This window comes from Berghia stephanieae, chromosome 5, assembly GCF_034508935.2.
Source record: "Berghia stephanieae isolate SIO BIC M18660-M18661 chromosome 5, UCSD_Bste_1.3, whole genome shotgun sequence".
NCBI lineage: Eukaryota > Metazoa > Mollusca > Gastropoda > Nudibranchia > Aeolidiidae > Berghia > Berghia stephanieae.
This window is the reverse complement of record NC_088364.1, coordinates 45,023,304-45,041,333: the sequence shown is the minus strand read 5'-3', so window position 1 is coordinate 45,041,333 and position 18,030 is coordinate 45,023,304. Positions and strand designations below refer to the sequence as shown.

The window sequence follows — 18,030 nt, the reverse complement described above, 5'->3', positions numbered from 1 at the left end:
AATAAAGTGTGTACTTCCTGTCGGTAAGACATCTCCTCTACCAAGGTCTTGTTTCTCAAGGGGAAATCGAAAGCTGATAAAATGGCATCTAAACGACTTGCAGCATCCGCTGTTGATTGGGCAAAGTTTACCAAAGTATGCTCTAAACATGAAATGGACATGCTCAGAGTTGTTAAGACTAAGCATGATTCATTTCTCGGCAAGTGAGTGCGGCATCTCTCTCTCTCTCTCTCTCTCTCTCTCTCTCTCTCTCTCTCTCTCTCTCTCTCTCTCTCTCTCTCTCTCTCCCCTCTCTCTCTCTCCCCCCCCCCCCCCCTCTCTCTCTCTCTCTCTTTTCCCCCTCTCTCTTTCTCTCCCCCCATCTCTCTCTCACTCTCAGACTGACTCAATCTCTCTCTCACACTACACGCACACACTCTCTTTCTTTCTACTGCTCTCTTTTTCACTTTCACCCCCCCCCCCCCCCCCCTTTCTGTAGGTTCTTTGGTAAAAAAAATTCATATTGGATTGAGCTCGATGAAACCTAGACGTCTAGATATATCATTATGGAGTGGTTTTCAACTCAACACGATTCTACTAATGATAGCAAAATTGTGAGAATCAGATAAGCAGAAGAAAAGTTGAAAATTGGTTTTCTATTTGCCTTTGTTATTTGGCAGTGTCTATGTACATGGTAACCGGGCACCTAGCCTCAGGATCTACGTACACGCTAACTGGTTTGCCTCTACAATACAAGCAATGGATGGACCTCTCTCTGTATGTGTGTGTGTGTGTGTGTGTTATTTTTAAAAATCAAACAATACAGTTTAATCCATTAAAGGCGAGATCCAAGGTTACCATGTATAAATGTTGCCGTGTATGTAGATCCTGAGGCTAGGTGCCCGGTTAGTGACGAAAATAATGATATCAAAATATCTGCGATATTCCTCTTTATAACGAAGTTATTCATCTTTAATTGAACCCCCCCTCCCCCCCTTAAAACTTTTAGTAAAAGCGAACAGCAATTTCAAGTCATAACTTTCTTATGGGCGAGTTGGGTCACAATTTGACTACCACTGCTGCTGCTCACCAGACTGCCTAAAGTTACCGTGTACGTAGACACTCCGTTGTTATTTACTGAAACTGTTGCATTTCCGGTAGTAACCACCATTTGGATTTCAAAACTGGCCTAAAATGGCCGCTAAGATTGGAGTAAGGATTTTGCTGGAACGAATTTTATGGATGCGGTATACAGCTTTGCCCTGAATTTAATTTTATTAAAATGTTAAGATGTTAAATGAACGTGCCATCATGAAATTTTGATTTACCAATTTCTATTTTTATAATTATCCAAAGCTAAATTATACCCTATTTTATCCATAATCAAAATATATACTAAATTGTCATAGATTTAAAGAAAAAACCTCTACACCAAAGAATAGAGTAATTCCTGAAGAAAATAAGACATAAATCATTAAAATCCATCCATAAACAAAAATTCTATGAAATGTTTTCTATGACCCATCACTAAAAAGTAAAAAAAATCGGATGACAGCCACTAGGCCATTTATCTGCTTTGTTTAAAGAAATAAACCCATAAAAATATACATTTTCTTAAAGAGGAATAAATTCCATGCATTATTAGCAGTAGTATAATTGATGATATTGTAGAGCTCATATGAGTTGTTATTTCAAAACAATTTTAAAAAGTAAAAAAAGCATGCCTTGACCGCCCACCACCACTGGTCTAAACATCTTTAGCACCACCATCCTTCACTGAAACCACTTTCATCGTCACTATTACTATTGTCAGTCTCCCACTCCTCTTTATCAACACAATTTCATAGAACTATCACTCTCTTCACCTCCACTTTTAATTTTTCTTCACTCAGACTCATCACAAGCTTTCAAACGATGTAGCTTGACCACAGCAAAACAAACTGAAACTTAAAGTAGAATCTTTCCCCTGTTAAATCATTCATAACTCCATACAAAAGAGTTCCTCGATTTAGATATGTTCATTGTCACAGTACTCTTGATCGCTGGTATACCAGTGACATTCATGCAATTTACTATAATAGACGTCGCTGGTATACCTGCGAAGGACATCTGAAAGGGTTAATTGGAATTTTGCCATCTGTTTGTGATAGAAATTATTAACACGAATGAAATCATCTGTTGTCTTGAAATGAAAAAATATTCTGATAATTAACAGTGGCATCAAGTGTATCACCACCCTTTATATGACAATCTGTTATTATTGACCATGTTGAGGAGCAACACATAATTAATGAGGGCAAAGGTATGTGATGGTTTGTTTGCTTTTGATGAAGCGTGTCATGGTGAACAAAATTGTGTAATGTTTCTTTTTAATTTACGGTAGAACGCAATTCATGTTTCTTCATTTGTGTGGCCCATTTTTGGGATAGGGTTATATTGACAATTTCATCTAATTATTTGGTCCAATTCCTTTTAAGTAAGTGGCTTGTCCTGTATTATTATTATTATCATTATTATTATTATTATTATTATTATATTTATTATCTCCCAAATTACCTTTTTCAGGGTTCACTCCTTGCCAGAGAGTCTCCCTAAGATCGATTTTTCTGCTTACAAAGCCAGACTCCCCAACCCTGCCATGGCTGATGCCTTCCAAAAGTCGGTAAGTTCAATCAGGCAGCTTCCTTTCTCACTGCAACATGAAATAACAAATTAAACAATAGAGGTTTTTATTTTTATTCTTACAATATGCTGGAATGACTAACTTACTTCACTTATTTAATAATTATAATAGTAGTGAATAAATAATGATAACAACAGAATATTAGATTTGTCTAGCGCTCTTTGCCGGGGCCACAGTATGCTTCTCATTCTGCATTGTACATCGTACACATCGACTGGATTCTTGGTCCAGGGTGGGACATAGGGCTGCAGATTGGGTCATGGCAGTCCTGTCTCTCTCATCTTTCTGGTCACCAATCCTATCCATGTTTCCTTTGGTTCTCTGGCCTCAATGTCGTATCAGAGAAGGAGGAGGGTCCAACTAAAAGAAATCTGCAGCAATATTAATTTTCTAAATTGGAATCCTCAGGCAGAAGAAATGAATGACTGAGGTTTCACATTGTTCCTGTTCTCAGGCTGGAATGACTGGTGTCCAGCAAAGTCAGACAGTCGGGTTTTGATTGGATTTTTAAGCCTTGGTAGAAAAAGTGTTCGGCTTTGGATAAATCAATGACAAGTTGCCTCCCCTCCTCCTCCCAATAAGAAAGGAGAAAAAAAAGATTAGTCGGAATGAACCTCATCACTCATTTATAGCTAAAAGTCATGCTGTAGAGATGGGGGTTTTCAGTCAATAAGGAGGTGACAATTGAAAATCTTCACAAAGTGATACCCATTGCCTGGCACCTGATATGCCAACATGTTGAAAATTCCATCACCTTATCTAAAGACATTTTATCTTCCTCAAACAAAGCTTGTCAAAGTTACAAAGCAGCCCTAGAGGAGAACAGAAGACTGACTGGCTGATAATAAGAGGGTAATCCTGCATGATGAGTTGAGCCTGCAGAATTAAAAGCCAAGAGAAGGGAGTTGTATTGGGTCGTCTCTATTGAGTTTTGAGATTGATGAAATGGGGACAGTGTTGAAGTCATTGGAGTTTTCATACTTGTAAAAGGAGTTGCATGTCACACTGTACATCTTTTGCTGAATTTACAAGATTGATTAATAATTTTAGGTTCACCTTTGTTTTTGTTTTTTTTTCAGTTTTATGCTATTTTTACCCCCGTAACAGGGTAGGATTTTTCAGGATTTGGTATAATTTTTAAAGGTAGAGCACAGGTGGACACCCTGGATTGGAAAGTCTCATGTTTTTATTCCAGCAACAGAAATGTCACTTGTTCTGGTGTTTTTGTTTGTTATTTAAGGGCTTATTTTCCCATTCTAACCACATTCGACATTTAAATGTTAATAACCAGAATAAAATATGAGACTTTTTTGTGCACAAACATTACCACCTTGTGGGTTTTACTGCGGTTTGACTGAACTTTTAACTGAAGCTATTTTATGAACTGAACTCAGCCATATAGAGTGATAAGCTAAGGGAATAATTGCCCTAGTTAAAGTCACTCTTTACATCGAATTGAAGGGGAGAATTCAAGTCAGATAATTAATGGGAGACATTACGTTTTAGAAGGATTCAGTCCCACTATGGAGTAATAAATCCAAATGTGAATCTGATATACTTATATTTATCTGCTCAAAACAGTATTTCTGGTAGTCTTTACTATTTTAGTATAATTTACTGTATAGCAATTCAAGCCCAGAAATATTAACAGGAAATGGACCCAAGGCACCCCCTCCATGACCACAATCAACGACAAGTAGACTGAAGTCAAGAGAGAGCTTCATGACGGAAGAAAGCATCAACCCTGACCATGCAGCTGTATGCAGACTTTCCACATTGCAGGAGTGGGACAATCATGCAAATGAAGCCAGTGATGATCCGAGAGAAGAACTGAGCTCCCCAGGAATGAATGGGTAACACTGAACAAAGCAATGGCAAAACTTGGGAGAACAGCTGGTAGCATGCAAATGTGGGGGATAGCCGAGACAAGTGTATGTACATGTGGATGCCCAGAGCAGACAATGGAACACATCCTTAGAGAATGCCAGGACAGGCCCAGCTGCACTGATCATGACCTAAGAGTCTGCTCCACATGTGCTGTGGGGTGGGTTCGGTGTGGAGTGACAAGCTATGATGATGATATTTATCTGCTTGTAACTACAGAACTACTTGTTTTCAACAAGAGCGATGAAGCACAGCAAGTTGCATTGCTGCTTCTGCTCTGTTTATGAAAAAGCTTGATATAATCTCTGGTTAGATTGTGATTGAACTCGAACATTGCCAGTAAAATAGCTTAACTTTAACTTTTGTGATAACTAGGATGATAAATGAAGCAAGTCTAGCCTTGGAATTATGGTTATGAGTGCAAGTGATGAAAGCAATTTGCTTTTGTTTGAAATTAGACATCTAGTTGTACTATTTTTATTTTTTTTAATCCCCACTTTTTTTTTCTTTTTCTTTTTATGAATAGTATGAGTCCTTGAGCATTGCTTATCCCAAAGACAAAGACAATTTAATGCAGAAAATAGAATCGGAAAACCAGACCAAGGTAAGGGAAATTCACATTGAGCAAATATCACACAAGGCCAATTTGTAATTTGCTAATTATCACATTTAACATGTCTTTAATATATGTAGCTGCTTGAAGGTGGAAGAAATATATGATAATAGTTGAATAGTTCGGGTTTCCTCTTTGTGAACTTGACACGACGAATGAAACTATTGTATCTTGTTGACAAAAGGAGAAACCCGAAACGTTCACATCATCTGTCTTCATTAAATAAATTGAAGCTTCCATTCCATTTGGTATTCGTATTTACCCCTTTGATGGCGTAATATTGCAATTGCTTTGTTATCTTTTGGATAAGAAACTAGTCTATCAAAAAGTACTTTCCACCAGCGCTAACAGACCCAGCTACCCAATCACTTTTGGGGGGGTTGGGGGGAACCTCGACCTGCCAGATTGAACTTGACCTTTTGTGTGTGAGAGCAAAGTTGCCTCTGTCCAAACCAAGTTATTCCAGGCCCCATTGAATGTAAGAGTTGCCTGCCTTCTTTATTAAAAAATCAAAAAACTCTCAACCCAATAATCTTTTGTTCGAATAGCGCCAGATATTGAAATTGTAGTACAGGCCAACCATTGAAAGATTAATGAATAGAGACCAAGGTGCCACTTTAGATGCGAATTACATCTCAGTCTTAACAGGCTGTAGCTCAGTTGGTAGGGCATTCACTTCACGCACAAATGGGCTGCGATTGATCTCAAGTAAAGTTAATGGGTCTAAAGGCTCCGAAGGACTACTTAACAGGAGAGCCATTCACTCCAGCAGTCCTCTTTTAAGACTCAATTAAAATAAATGTTCCGACTACAAGCCCTTGTAATAAATAAAATCTGTTAATTATGCTTAGAATAAATCTGAATTATATGATAACTTATACTTATACATTATGATGTGTCTAAGGTTGGTTGCTTTTATGTGAGGAGTAATAAAATGTGTCTTAATTGCATTACTTAACCACCATTCGTGTTTATAATTAGTTGCTTTTAGGTGAGGGGTTATACATTTAAAAAAAAAGATAAAGTGGTAAGTAGAGTTCTTGTGGCGTGAACTCTTAAGCTGTTATATGAATAAAACTCCATTCAATGAATGGGTATTATTAGTAAGCTAACATTTGAAATACAACATTCTGTTCCCCAGGAAAAGGAAGCCAAAGCTTATGTGGCCCAAACCCAGGAAAACATGAAGACATTGAAACTCTTTGTAAGTAATTGTATTGTTGTTGAGGTTTTTTTTTTGTTTGTGTGTGTGTGTGAATCATAAAATGAATCACTGGTTTTTAAAAAGAAATAAATGAATATGAACATAAACATATTTAATTTCATCTAATTCACCACGCTTAATGCGCTTTAGCTGTTTGGAATCAATTTTGTATGCCATTAATACAATACAAAATGCTTGTTTGCACTAGCATTCATACTGGAGCTAACACATGGACCAATCAAAATTAACAGTTATTTCTAGTTTAGTTTAATTTTAGGATATATTGTTTGGTTTGATCATGCCATGGGCAGGAACGTGATTATTGAGGAACATTCATTCTAGAGAACTCTCGAGATTCCAGATTATTGTCTTTATTAAAGTAATAGAAATGTAGGATAATTTTCTTTTTGATATGTATTTTGAAAGTGGTTTGTGGTCATATCAAGTGCTCAAATTAACCACAGGGTTATTTGGACAATGTGAGGGAATTATTTGGCCATTGTGGCTAAATAGGCCCAGAATTATTTGAAAATAGTGATAGGTGTCTGTTTTTTTGGTACAGTGCACTCTGGATACGTCGACGTTGCCTAAGTCGATTTTTACCCAAGTCGATTTTTTTTCTTGGTCCCTCCCCCTTCTTCCTATATAACATTAGAAGAAAAAGAAAAAACTCCACATAAGTCGATGTCGCTTAAGTCGATGTTCTTATCACTCTTGACTACAATAAAATCACAAATAAACAAGTATTTCCATTGGTTAAAAAAGCTACCAGTAAGAATTTTAAGTGGTTAAGAATATCCGCGAACGATTGGCGCACATCGATGTGATGTAGGTGCTTTGCCTGACGTCCGTGTTCAATGTACATAAGCAGTATTGAATAACTTTAATTTCCCCATCTCAAATTTTACATTGTCGCAACTTCAAGTTCAAGATTTTTTTGGTTCTAATTCCAGGCCATCCTATGTAATGGCCCTCTTAATAAGTATCAATTTTATCAAGAAGAATTCAAGTCAAGTCGACAACTACAATGGCAAACCTATCGCGGAAAAGGAAGATTCGATGCATTTGGAAAGTTTGGCATGCGACAGAAAATCATCGCATAGGAAATTGGCATACCAGCTATTTCTGTCTCGACGATTTACAAGAAGCATGACCTTGACCTAGAGGCTCCTACCCTTCCGCTCTTCGCGGAATAATTTCACTTAATTGGTATACATTCCACATTCAAAGCAAAAATTCCGCTGGGTCTAAAAAAAAAAAAATAAAGTAAAAAAGCAAAAATTCCGCTTTCCACCTTTCCCATCGAGGAAAATTTTTAAAGAATCTCTAGTGAAAAAAAAGTGAGCTATGGCTTTTTTCGTCAGCATCTCCTATGGTCAATCAACACACATTGTGAATGATAAGTCCCTTCAAAGTGTGTGCTGCTGATGTCGGATAATATTATATGTTTGGGAGGGGGGTTGACCGAAGTATTATTATTATTATTGTGACTCCAATTCGTGAGGTCAATGACCTTGGTAATATTATAATATGTTGGCTCCAATCGGTAATAATATTATTGAGTACGGTCAGCTTCTTTCCCTATTTAATTTTAGCCCTGTGTACGTGTGTGTGTGTATGTGTGTGTGTACCGGCACGCGCGTTTTTTTGATTAGGTGTGTGCGTGTGTGTGGGGGGGGGGGAGGGTCCTGACAAGGTTAAATCCGTCCATTCAATACTTTGTTCTCAGACGGCCAGGACCTGTGTGTTCTCTTTTATTATTTGACCCCATTCTTAGTCTTTACACAATCTGTACATTTTTACACATTTTATATTTTTAATCATTTGAGTACTTTTGGATTGTCTATTACATTATCTGCTGCAAAGCATGTCATAGTCAATAACAGTAAGTTGCTTCCGCTTTTTTATCTCAAATTCCGATTTTTATGTATTCTGATTCCTCTATGGGGCTATTGGGGGTAGGAGCCTCTGACGACCACCACAGAGACCGCGCCATATGAAGGGACATACTTATTCTAGATTGGGTTGCTTTGTTCACATGCGTTTTTGCTCATTTGGTTACACTCCGGTTAAGTTGATTTTCGGATAAGTCGATTTTTTTCTCGGTTCCCCTGGGCATCGTCTTATCCGGAGTCCACTGTATAACTATAGGAGTTTCCATAAGGATGGTAGAGCAAGGGGATATGCGGGCATTGGTTAGGTGACTGGAAAGGGATTAGGGCCCTGGGTTCCAGCCCTATTTCATGCACTTTCTTTTAACATGGCCAAGATCTTTAAACCCCAATTTCTCACTTGGACAACATTTTTGATTCCAGAATTTTGTAGGATGGATTCTCTATATTATCTTTCACAGAATGCCTAGGTGATGCCATTTTATCACGCTGTATTGAAATTGGAGGCCACATTTTTCTTATAATATAAATTCCTACTGTTTTCTTTTGTCCACTTTCTATGAATGACCAGTTGGAGAAGATGGACACTCTCCCCAAGTACCGTGAGATGACAGAGGAGATGTTGAACTACTACTTCCCAGAGACCGCTATGGACCCCGAGAGACCAACTATCTGGCCACACAACCCTGCCCACCAGCCGTACAACCCCAACTTCAAATACGTCAACTAGACAACAAACAACTTTTTTGTGATATTTGCAGTTATTATGTGGCAACTGTGTGTATGGGAGTAAGAGGCAATTTGTGCATACTGTTTCAAATGTTTCAATTTTGGCAGGCTGCACTCTTGCTGATAGTAAGTGGGGACGATTGTATTGTGTTGTAGGCTTGATACAATTTTTTTAACCATATATTATGTAAGATTTGTTGTGATTGACTAAGAATATTGATGTCAACCTAGGGACAAGATTATAAAATAAATGAAAAAAAAAATCGTAATTGATTGACTTTTTTATATTTTTAATTTGTTGTGTTTTGTTTCATAACTCACTTGCAAATTAGACATTACTGTTCTTCTATTGATCTCCATAGTTTTGATGACTTGGAGACCCTTTCCTCCTTTAGTTGTATGGTCAATGAAGGACACGGACTTGGTTATCTCTTCTGTCCACCTATACATGTCCTCTTCTATGTAACTTCCTGTCCTGGGTGGGGTTCCTGACCTCCCGTAGTGGGCAGAAGAGGTACTTGCTGTGTCTTCTATCCCCCTATATCTGTTTTCCAACTTGATTTCTGTCTTTGTCTTGGAATGAGATTATTTGGTTTTGTCCTGGCTCTGGCTGAGAGGGAAACAGTCAAATGTATGGTTATTGTTTTGGGATATGATATTTTTTTCCTTGTAAATTAAATCATCTCTGTTATGTATTATTATTGTATTGTTTTGAATTTATAATGTATGCATTTGAGTGTATTCCTCTTAGTAGGGACCTGTGCTCGTGTCTTGATGGGACTTTCAGGTGATCTCAAACTAAGTACATTGATGGTATGCTCTTGGAATCTACACCAATTCCCTATTTGTACCATTCCCCTTTGTCTTACTTTTTCTTGGGTGCTTTAATTGTAATTCTAGAACTATTTACTACCCCATAATCTCCCTTTTTACTGCCGCTGAGATGACCCAAATGTGTTGCAAGCGCCGTAAAACCCTTAAAAACAAAATAACTTCCTGTCGTTATCACAGAATGAGAGGGGGGGGGGGGGGGGTATGTTTTTTACCTCCCATGATGGGATAGTGAGGTCACTCTTTCTGTGTCTTCTTTCCCTTTCTATGTTTTCCCTTTCCACGTTGCTCTCTGTCTTTGTTCTTGGTTGGGGTTACTCATGGAATCTACTTCTGTTCCCTTTTTTAATCAGTCCCCTTTGTCTTATTTTTTCTTTACTGCTTTTAATTCCTAATAACAAGAACAGTAATATTCTGAGATGGATAAAACAAAAAACCCTATCAATTTACATATTAGGGAGCATGCAATGGTGTAAGATAAAGATATGAAAAGAGTGTGTATGAAACTGCCAGACAAATCAAAAATAAAAATACAGGAAAATATTTTGTGTGTATTTTTCTCTCTGCTTTGTCTGGCACTATTTTATACACACTTTCTCAGATCTTTGTAAAAAAAAAAAATTCACTTTTGAAGGGTTCCCGTATTCTCTTTATATTGCACAATGATTTAATTTTAAAATTACATGACACTTGTTGGTTTTTATTTTTAGTAGTTTTATTGTGCTAGTTACAGCTCATTTAATGCCAGTTAAGATTGAGTTTTTGAGAAAGCTAAAATATCATGGGTGTGCTTCAAAAAGTAAGATAAAGGCTCTAGCTCAAATGAGGATCAGAAGGCTATCATGAATTTTCACTCGTAACAGAGCTATAAAAATGGGTGTCGTCAGCATAGAAATGATGTGACAAGATTAGGTTTAGTGATAAAAAAAGAAAGGCTGTCTGTCTGGAAGTTTTTTGTTTTTTTTACCTCCCATAGTGGGCAGGGAGTTCACTTGCTGTGTCCTTAATCATTAACACCCCCGCCTATATGTTTTCCAACTTGCTTTCTTTGTCTTGTCCTTGGCTGGGATGGAAACAATCAAATGTATTGTTATGGTTTTGGTAGGTGACATTTTTTCCTTGTAAATCATCTCTGTTAATTTAGTGTTATATTTGTTGTTTTGAATATTATTATGATATGTAAGCATTTGAGCGTGTTCCTCCTTTTGGGATCCTCTGCTTAAGTCAGGATGAGGCTTATATTATAGAGATTTTAGGTGATCTCAAACGAAGTAAACTGATAGTGTGCTCTTGGAATGTACATCTGTTCCCTATTTGAACCATTCCCCTTTCTCTTACTTTTTGACTCCCGGTAACCCATTTTCTTCCTTTTTACTGGCGCTGATACAACCTAAATGTGTTGCTAGCGCCGTAAAACCCTTAAAAACAAAAACAAACGTATTGCAAGCACTGTAAAAGCAAACAAGTAAGCAAAAGACAGTAAAGAGGACAGGACCCAGCATTGTACCTTAAGGCTCAGAATTTCAAGACCTGCTTATGCGATTTGACACAATTAACCATAGCAGACTGCCAAGGATCAGTTTGATAAAATTTAAGGGCAAGTCCAATTATACAGAATACTCTTGTCAAGATGCATCGGCAAATTGTCTGGTCAATGGTGTCAATTTCAGAAGACAAATCCAAGAGAACCATATGTCGTTGATGTGAGAGTGCTGTCTGTACTACGGCCTTCTCTACACACTGATTAGAATGTCTCTTCAAGTCCATTCATCTTGGGATAATTGAGAAGCTGTTCTAGAATGACCTTCTCTAAAATTTTAGAGACAAAAGGTAGGCTGGGTATTAAGTGGTATTTTATTTTAAGGAACGGATGGACAACGGCGATCTTCAAGCATACCAGGATGACACCGCTGGTAATGGAATAATTTATCACAGACATTAAAGAGGGTACAAGTGTGTCAGGTATACTCACATGATTTTACTGCGGATTTTGTATTATTTTTTTTTTACAAATGTGTGAATTTGTACCCAACCAGAGAAAGTGACAGATATTGTAAGCATGTTTCACATCTGGACAGGGCTATGTGGTCTTGTGGTAAGATGACACTCACTTTCGGATCGGAAGGTCCTGAGTTCAAGCCTCGCTCAGCACATTAACTGCGCCATTAACTGTAGTGTCTCTGCCCTAAAAAATTGTAATATCACCTCACAAGCGTCCTGTCACATCCTACATGTTAAGTGTTGCTGTTGGCTAGGGATCCCTTATAAAGCGCTATGAGCATGTTTAGAGGATATTGTGCTTAATAAAAGCTCAATTTTTTTTTTTTCAAATATAAAGAATGTCCAACAATGACGATTCATATTACGCTAAGCAGGGACCTCTTACATATAAAAAGTCAATATAAAACAGATTAAGCAGAAGATCTAGACCCTCTATGGCAGAAACCATGACAGCAGACAGGTGGAGAGATCTCACACAGATAAAAGAGGCATCATACGACTAGGAGGTGAAATGTGCTAATTATGTAAGTTCAGTTACAATAGAATGAAGAGAAGTCATTTTCCTCCATTTCATTATTATAAAAATTTATTTTGTACCCAAGGGGACAGAAAAAAATTATCATAGGTAATTTAAATAATACCCCCTCATAATAATAAATAATTGCAAAATAACAACCCAGCATCATTGGTTTTACAATACATCAAATGTACAAAGTACGTACATACATAGTAGTTACAAATTATTGAAATGACATCAATCGGAGAATCATTACATTAAGTGGCTTGCATCCATTAGACTTGACACGTATAACTTTACACCAGCCTGCATAGATCTCAATACAAAGTACAAAAAGGAGTGAGCCCAAACATCCTATCTTTCTCTCTCTTCCCCCCCCCCCCCCCCCCGACTCTTTTCTTCTAAATGATAAATAAATTTGTAAATGTATATAATTAACCCAACTCTTCAATCTTCATTTTCTTTAATATCACCAACTGACTCAGACTGAGCATTACTGGTCGATGCTACATTTCCAAAAGAGAATTTTGGGACTTTTCTGATCGACTGTGGTTCAATTTTAAAGATCTTAATATAGCTTAAATATGATTTACAAGGGAAAAAATACCATCTCTCAAAACTATAACTATACATTCGACTGTTTCCCTCCCAGCCAAGGTCAGGAAGAAAACTAAGTAATCTCATTCCAAGACAAAGGCAGAAAACAATTGGAAAACAGATACCGGGGGATAGAAGACACAGCAAGCACCTCTCTGCCCACAATGGGGGGTCAAGAACCCCACCCAGTACCCGATCCCTAATTTGTCACTATCTCCAGAATTAGACATTGATGGCATCGGACTATAATCATGTATGCCATAGACACGTTTCACTGTAGTATAAGTAAGGCGTTTGCATGGTTACATAATTTATAAATGCACGAATATTAGACAACTTGAAAGGAAACTAAATAATGAAATAGATGAAACACAAATCTAGAAAGATTAAACCGATATCAGAGATAATGGTGTTCAACACACTCGTCCCAAACTAAATACAATATCATACAAAATCCATGACAATGAGTTTATGAAATGACAAATGGTTGAGCCAATCACACTGCAAAATCTTTTGCTTTTATTTTCCTTTGCACTCTTAATAAGTCTTACAAACACGTGCTTCATATAATATCTTATGCCATATCCTACAATTAATTTTAACATATCTGCACAGAGCACAATTTACTCTACAAATTTTGTTTTTTCTTATAATGAAATTGGCTGCTGTAAATATTGCCTATTAAATTTACAGAATCTTTAAATATGAAAAAACAAACAAACAAAAAAACCCAAAACAAAACAAAAGAGGAGGGAGAGTTGGAGAAGTAAAAAAAAAAAGAAGGGATATAAGAAAATTATTAAAACACCTGGTTTAATTACTCACCCAAAATAAACATTTCATTTTTTTTTAGAAAAAAAGAAGTTAAAATCAACTGATAAACATTGAAAATAGAAACATCTGTCATCTAACCCCTGTAAATACTGTGGTTAAATCAAGAGGATGATAGTATATTATTATCATAGAAAATCTGATGATAAAAATGTTGGAAACTGTACTACCACAGAAATATACGGATATACATGTAGTTACATTTCTTTTACAGTAACAAGTCGCTTTCTACGTATTGCCTTTACAACGCCATCCTCTCATCTCATATCACATTTATCATTAGTATCTTATACATCATGTGTTGTTGACAAAGAAAACCGGACTTGCCAGCTGTCCTGATTTGATCAGGAATTCTTGATCTAGTTGCCGTGTTCCCTAACTCCCGATTGCAGATAAATGTTCCAGATGCGCTTCAATTTTTAAAAAAATAAAATAAATTTTTCTTTTAACGGGAATGTTAATAGAGTGGAATCTGCATAAAGTCAACAATTTTTGATCTCAAATGTTCTGTTCTTTATCTAGGTGAGTTCCATCGATGATGGATAAAGTCAACCTTGCTTCAATTCTAGAGATCATCTGATCCAGCGGTGTTAGCTTTATCTCCACCATAAAAATTTAGACCTTTTGCTCGAAAAATAAAATTAATTTATTGTAAAAAGGCAAAAAAATTTTTTTTAATTGATGTGCAGTGAAGTCCATGGAAAGTAAACTGGCTTCTACAGAGCAAACAATTCCTTTCAATTCTACATACAACAATAATTAATTTTTTTTTTTTGGTAGTTTTTAATGCTGTGCAGTGAAGTTCATGAAATGTAAACTGACCTCATCAGAGCAAACGATTACTTTCTAGTTTACATTTCATGTTCTGTTATTATTTATATCCTAAATAACAACAACAAAAATAATACAGTACTCGATGGATTCTCACATACTCTTTGGAGAAGCTAAAAAGCGTGGTAGAATCCAATGCTCAGGGGAGGTAACAACTTATACAGATAAAATTTAGTCACTCGATAGCATGTCATATTGCAGAATCAAGCAAGTACTGTATTGATGACGGCCTTATGGATTTTACAGCACTTGTAAAAAGACAGACAATGGGACAGTAAAAAAAGACCAGATTTATTAAAAGCACACGGGAATAAGTAAGACAACGGGAAAAAAAATAGTGAATAGCTGTGGATTCCATGAGCATTTACCATCAATGTATTTGAGATCACCTAAAAGTCTCATCCATACGCCAGCAGAGATCCCACTAAGAAGATAACACTCAAATGCTTAAAAATCATGATATCCAAAACCAAAAAAAAAAATGTCATCTCCCAAAACTAATACTAAACATTTGCCTGTTTCCCTTTCAAAGGACTCTGGTCAGTCTAGGTCAAACCAAGTAATCTCATTCCAGACAAAGACAGAAAACAACTCGGAAAAAAAAGATATAGGGGGATAGAATCACAGCAAGAGACCTCATGCACACCACGGGAGGTCAGAAGACCCCCCACCTAGATCATCATTATTATATATATATAATTAAACCACCTGAAAAAGTGGAATGTTCATATATGGCATATTGATTATGTCACTCCACAAGTTAATTTACAAACTCACCTTTATTAATTCAAGGTCCTCGGCAATTCATTGTTTAACAATTCAAATCAATAAATTAAGGCATTGAAACAAACAAACAAACAAACAAAATAAAATCTTGTCAAGCCATTTCAATTAACCATGATATATAAATATATATATATAAAATATATATATATATATATATATATATATATATATATATATATATATATATATATATATACATCATGTTTGCTCATCCTTCAATTTGATACAAACAAAAGTTCTTGTATTTCTATTTCTATACTCTTTTTCAATAAAATCTCTCCGTATGAAATTTTAAAACAAAAATCTTAACAAGGTAGTTACAATGAAATTCCATGGGGTTTTCATTTATTCTTTATTTCTTTCAGGGCTTATGTTTATAAATAACATCCTTAATAAAATCAGCAATAACTATTTAGTTTAGCCATTATTCATTGTGGGCCTATTAGATCTGGTGGGAAGTACTTTGCAACAGACTCACATTCTATCCAAAGGGTAGCCATTAATTGCTATTGTCCATTTTATGCTATAGAAACTGGGTAAACTCTAGCTCCATTGGCCTAATGGCTCTAAAGGACTACCATTATTCATTGTACTGTATCATTGAGCAGCTTTTTATTAGACAAAATATTGCTATTTATTTACAAACCTGATTATGGCTGAGGTCAAATCTTAGAGTTAGAGACTTTACTTTATAAATGAAGCATGGCCATCAATCAAAAATTATACTTCATCAATTTGAGTCCAAATGATAGGCAGTCACTCATAATTCATTCAGGTGAACAACTAAGACTCTCATTCAAACAGACCAATATCAAATTATTTTTGAATATTTTCTGTCCATCTCTGAATAAAACCCAAATTCATCCCACACTTAAATTGAACGGGACAAACACAGGTTTCACAGGCTGGAGGGCTCTAACTCTACTTTTGTATGTCAAGGTTTGCAAGATTTATAGTGAATTCTATTTTAACAAAAATTAAAAGTGTGATCATTATTTTGGCAATAAACAATGTTGAAACATTGTTCTAGCTGATAAGAAAAAAAAAGCGGTAGATTCATATTAAAACTTGGAGAAAATATGGAACAGACATATCATTAATATATATAATACACCTGTTTCAAGTTTCATCCAAATAGTTTTTACATTTTTATAAAATGACTACGCTAATTTTTTTTCTGTATATTAAAAAAAAACCCAACAACCTGTAATATGATGTATTCTTCGCTTTTATTTTCTTCTTGATTCATAGCTTGAAACAGAAAATCGATGTCTTATTCTAGATTGCATAAACCCATAGTGAACTGAACACATAAAACGAAAAATGTTAAAAAATCAATTCAAAACCTGAAGTCAGATTTATAAGACACAGAATGTCATAGGATATGTACACTACTTCTATGAAATTCTAAAACAAACAACTCTCACATTTAACATAAATTGAAATGAGAGGGAAAGCAGCAGTTGAGGCATCCCAGCCAGAAAACATGTGCAGTGACTGACGATGAATGAGATAACAACAGAGCATGAGCTTAAATCACATGTGTTTTTGGCTTTTGAGCAGATATCAAGGTTTGCAGCATTGACGTAATAATTTTTTTTAAAAATAGAGAGAGGGAACAAAAAAAGCACACATGAATACATTTTAAATTATGAGTTTAGGAAGGAAAAATTTCGTTTCCTAAAGTAAACAAAAAAAAAAAAAAACAAAAGAAGAAAAGAAATCTATCCAATCAAATCGTCTCATTCACAGATAAGGACATAATGCGTGATAGAAAAGATGCTACCATTGATATCAATTGAGAATACCCAAGGCCTGATCATCTCATATCATTTCTGGTTGTATTGGATGATGACACACCATAGCAATTGCTTGCACAATCCAGAACTTCCAGTGAATTTGGTCATTAAATGACATAAAACAATATAGAATGATCTCCAATCATTTAACACTATGGTACACATAGAATTCATTTCACAGACAATTACTAACGATCACAGATATAGAATTCTGTAGTCAACCTCTAGAAAGTATTTCTTTTTTTTTACAAATTAATGAAAATTTTGTACTTTTATCATCGTCATCATCACAATCCTTTATCACCGATAAGTTTAAACATATGAAGATTCCAGGCAGCTGGGATGTATCCATCTGTTGGGTTAGAACTTCTGCATGAGAAGATAATTCTCAATATATGGATTTGTATTGGAGACAGTCAAAAGGCCGGGACATAGCAGCGCACACATTACATACACACCTCACATATATACACATAACCATGCACGCGTGCACACACACACAACACACACACACACACACACAGAGTTACACATCCATCTATTAATCATCTCATTTGGCTAAGAGAGCATCAATCTGAAAAATTAAGAAAAGAAATAAAAAATTAAATCTTGTCATTTTGTATCAATAATATATTCTAAAAATTTAATTCCCATTCATTTTCCACACTCTTTGTTCTACTTGTCCTCCCCTCCTCCTCCTCATCCTCTTCTGCTTCTTTTTCTTCCAAAAATGATACTCTCTTCAAGAAAATACAACATTTTGCTGCCATTGACCAGGGAGACTTATAACATCAAGGCAACTAAGTTCAAGAGAACTGCGAAGCCAATACGGAAAAGGACAACGAATTCATCA

At 35.9% G+C, this 18,030-nt stretch overlaps 2 protein-coding genes across 9 annotated transcripts in view; one reads left to right on the top strand and one right to left on the bottom strand.

Annotated features, from left to right (window-relative positions):
* Nucleotides 1-7: 7 nt before the first annotated feature.
* LOC144973002 (ATP synthase peripheral stalk subunit d, mitochondrial-like) lies at nucleotides 8-9,253 on the top strand. Its single transcript, XM_078914924.1, has 5 exons — nucleotides 8-203; nucleotides 2,545-2,641; nucleotides 5,073-5,150; nucleotides 6,301-6,363; nucleotides 8,827-9,253. Exons 1-5 carry the CDS (start codon nucleotides 82-84, stop codon nucleotides 8,983-8,985), a joined length of 519 nt encoding a protein of 172 aa, XP_078771050.1. The 5' UTR covers nucleotides 8-81; the 3' UTR covers nucleotides 8,986-9,253.
* A 7,335-nt stretch (nucleotides 9,254-16,588) lies between these two features.
* Nucleotides 16,589-18,030, bottom strand: part of LOC144973000 (uncharacterized) — a 60,578-nt gene continuing 59,136 nt past the window's right edge. For all 8 annotated transcript variants that reach the window (XM_078914923.1, XM_078914918.1, XM_078914916.1 and 5 more), the window contains one exon: nucleotides 16,589-17,751. In XM_078914923.1, the coding sequence (XP_078771049.1) occupies nucleotides 17,728-17,751 (24 nt within the window). In that variant the 3' untranslated portion in view covers nucleotides 16,589-17,727. The remainder of the gene's footprint in view (nucleotides 17,752-18,030) is intronic.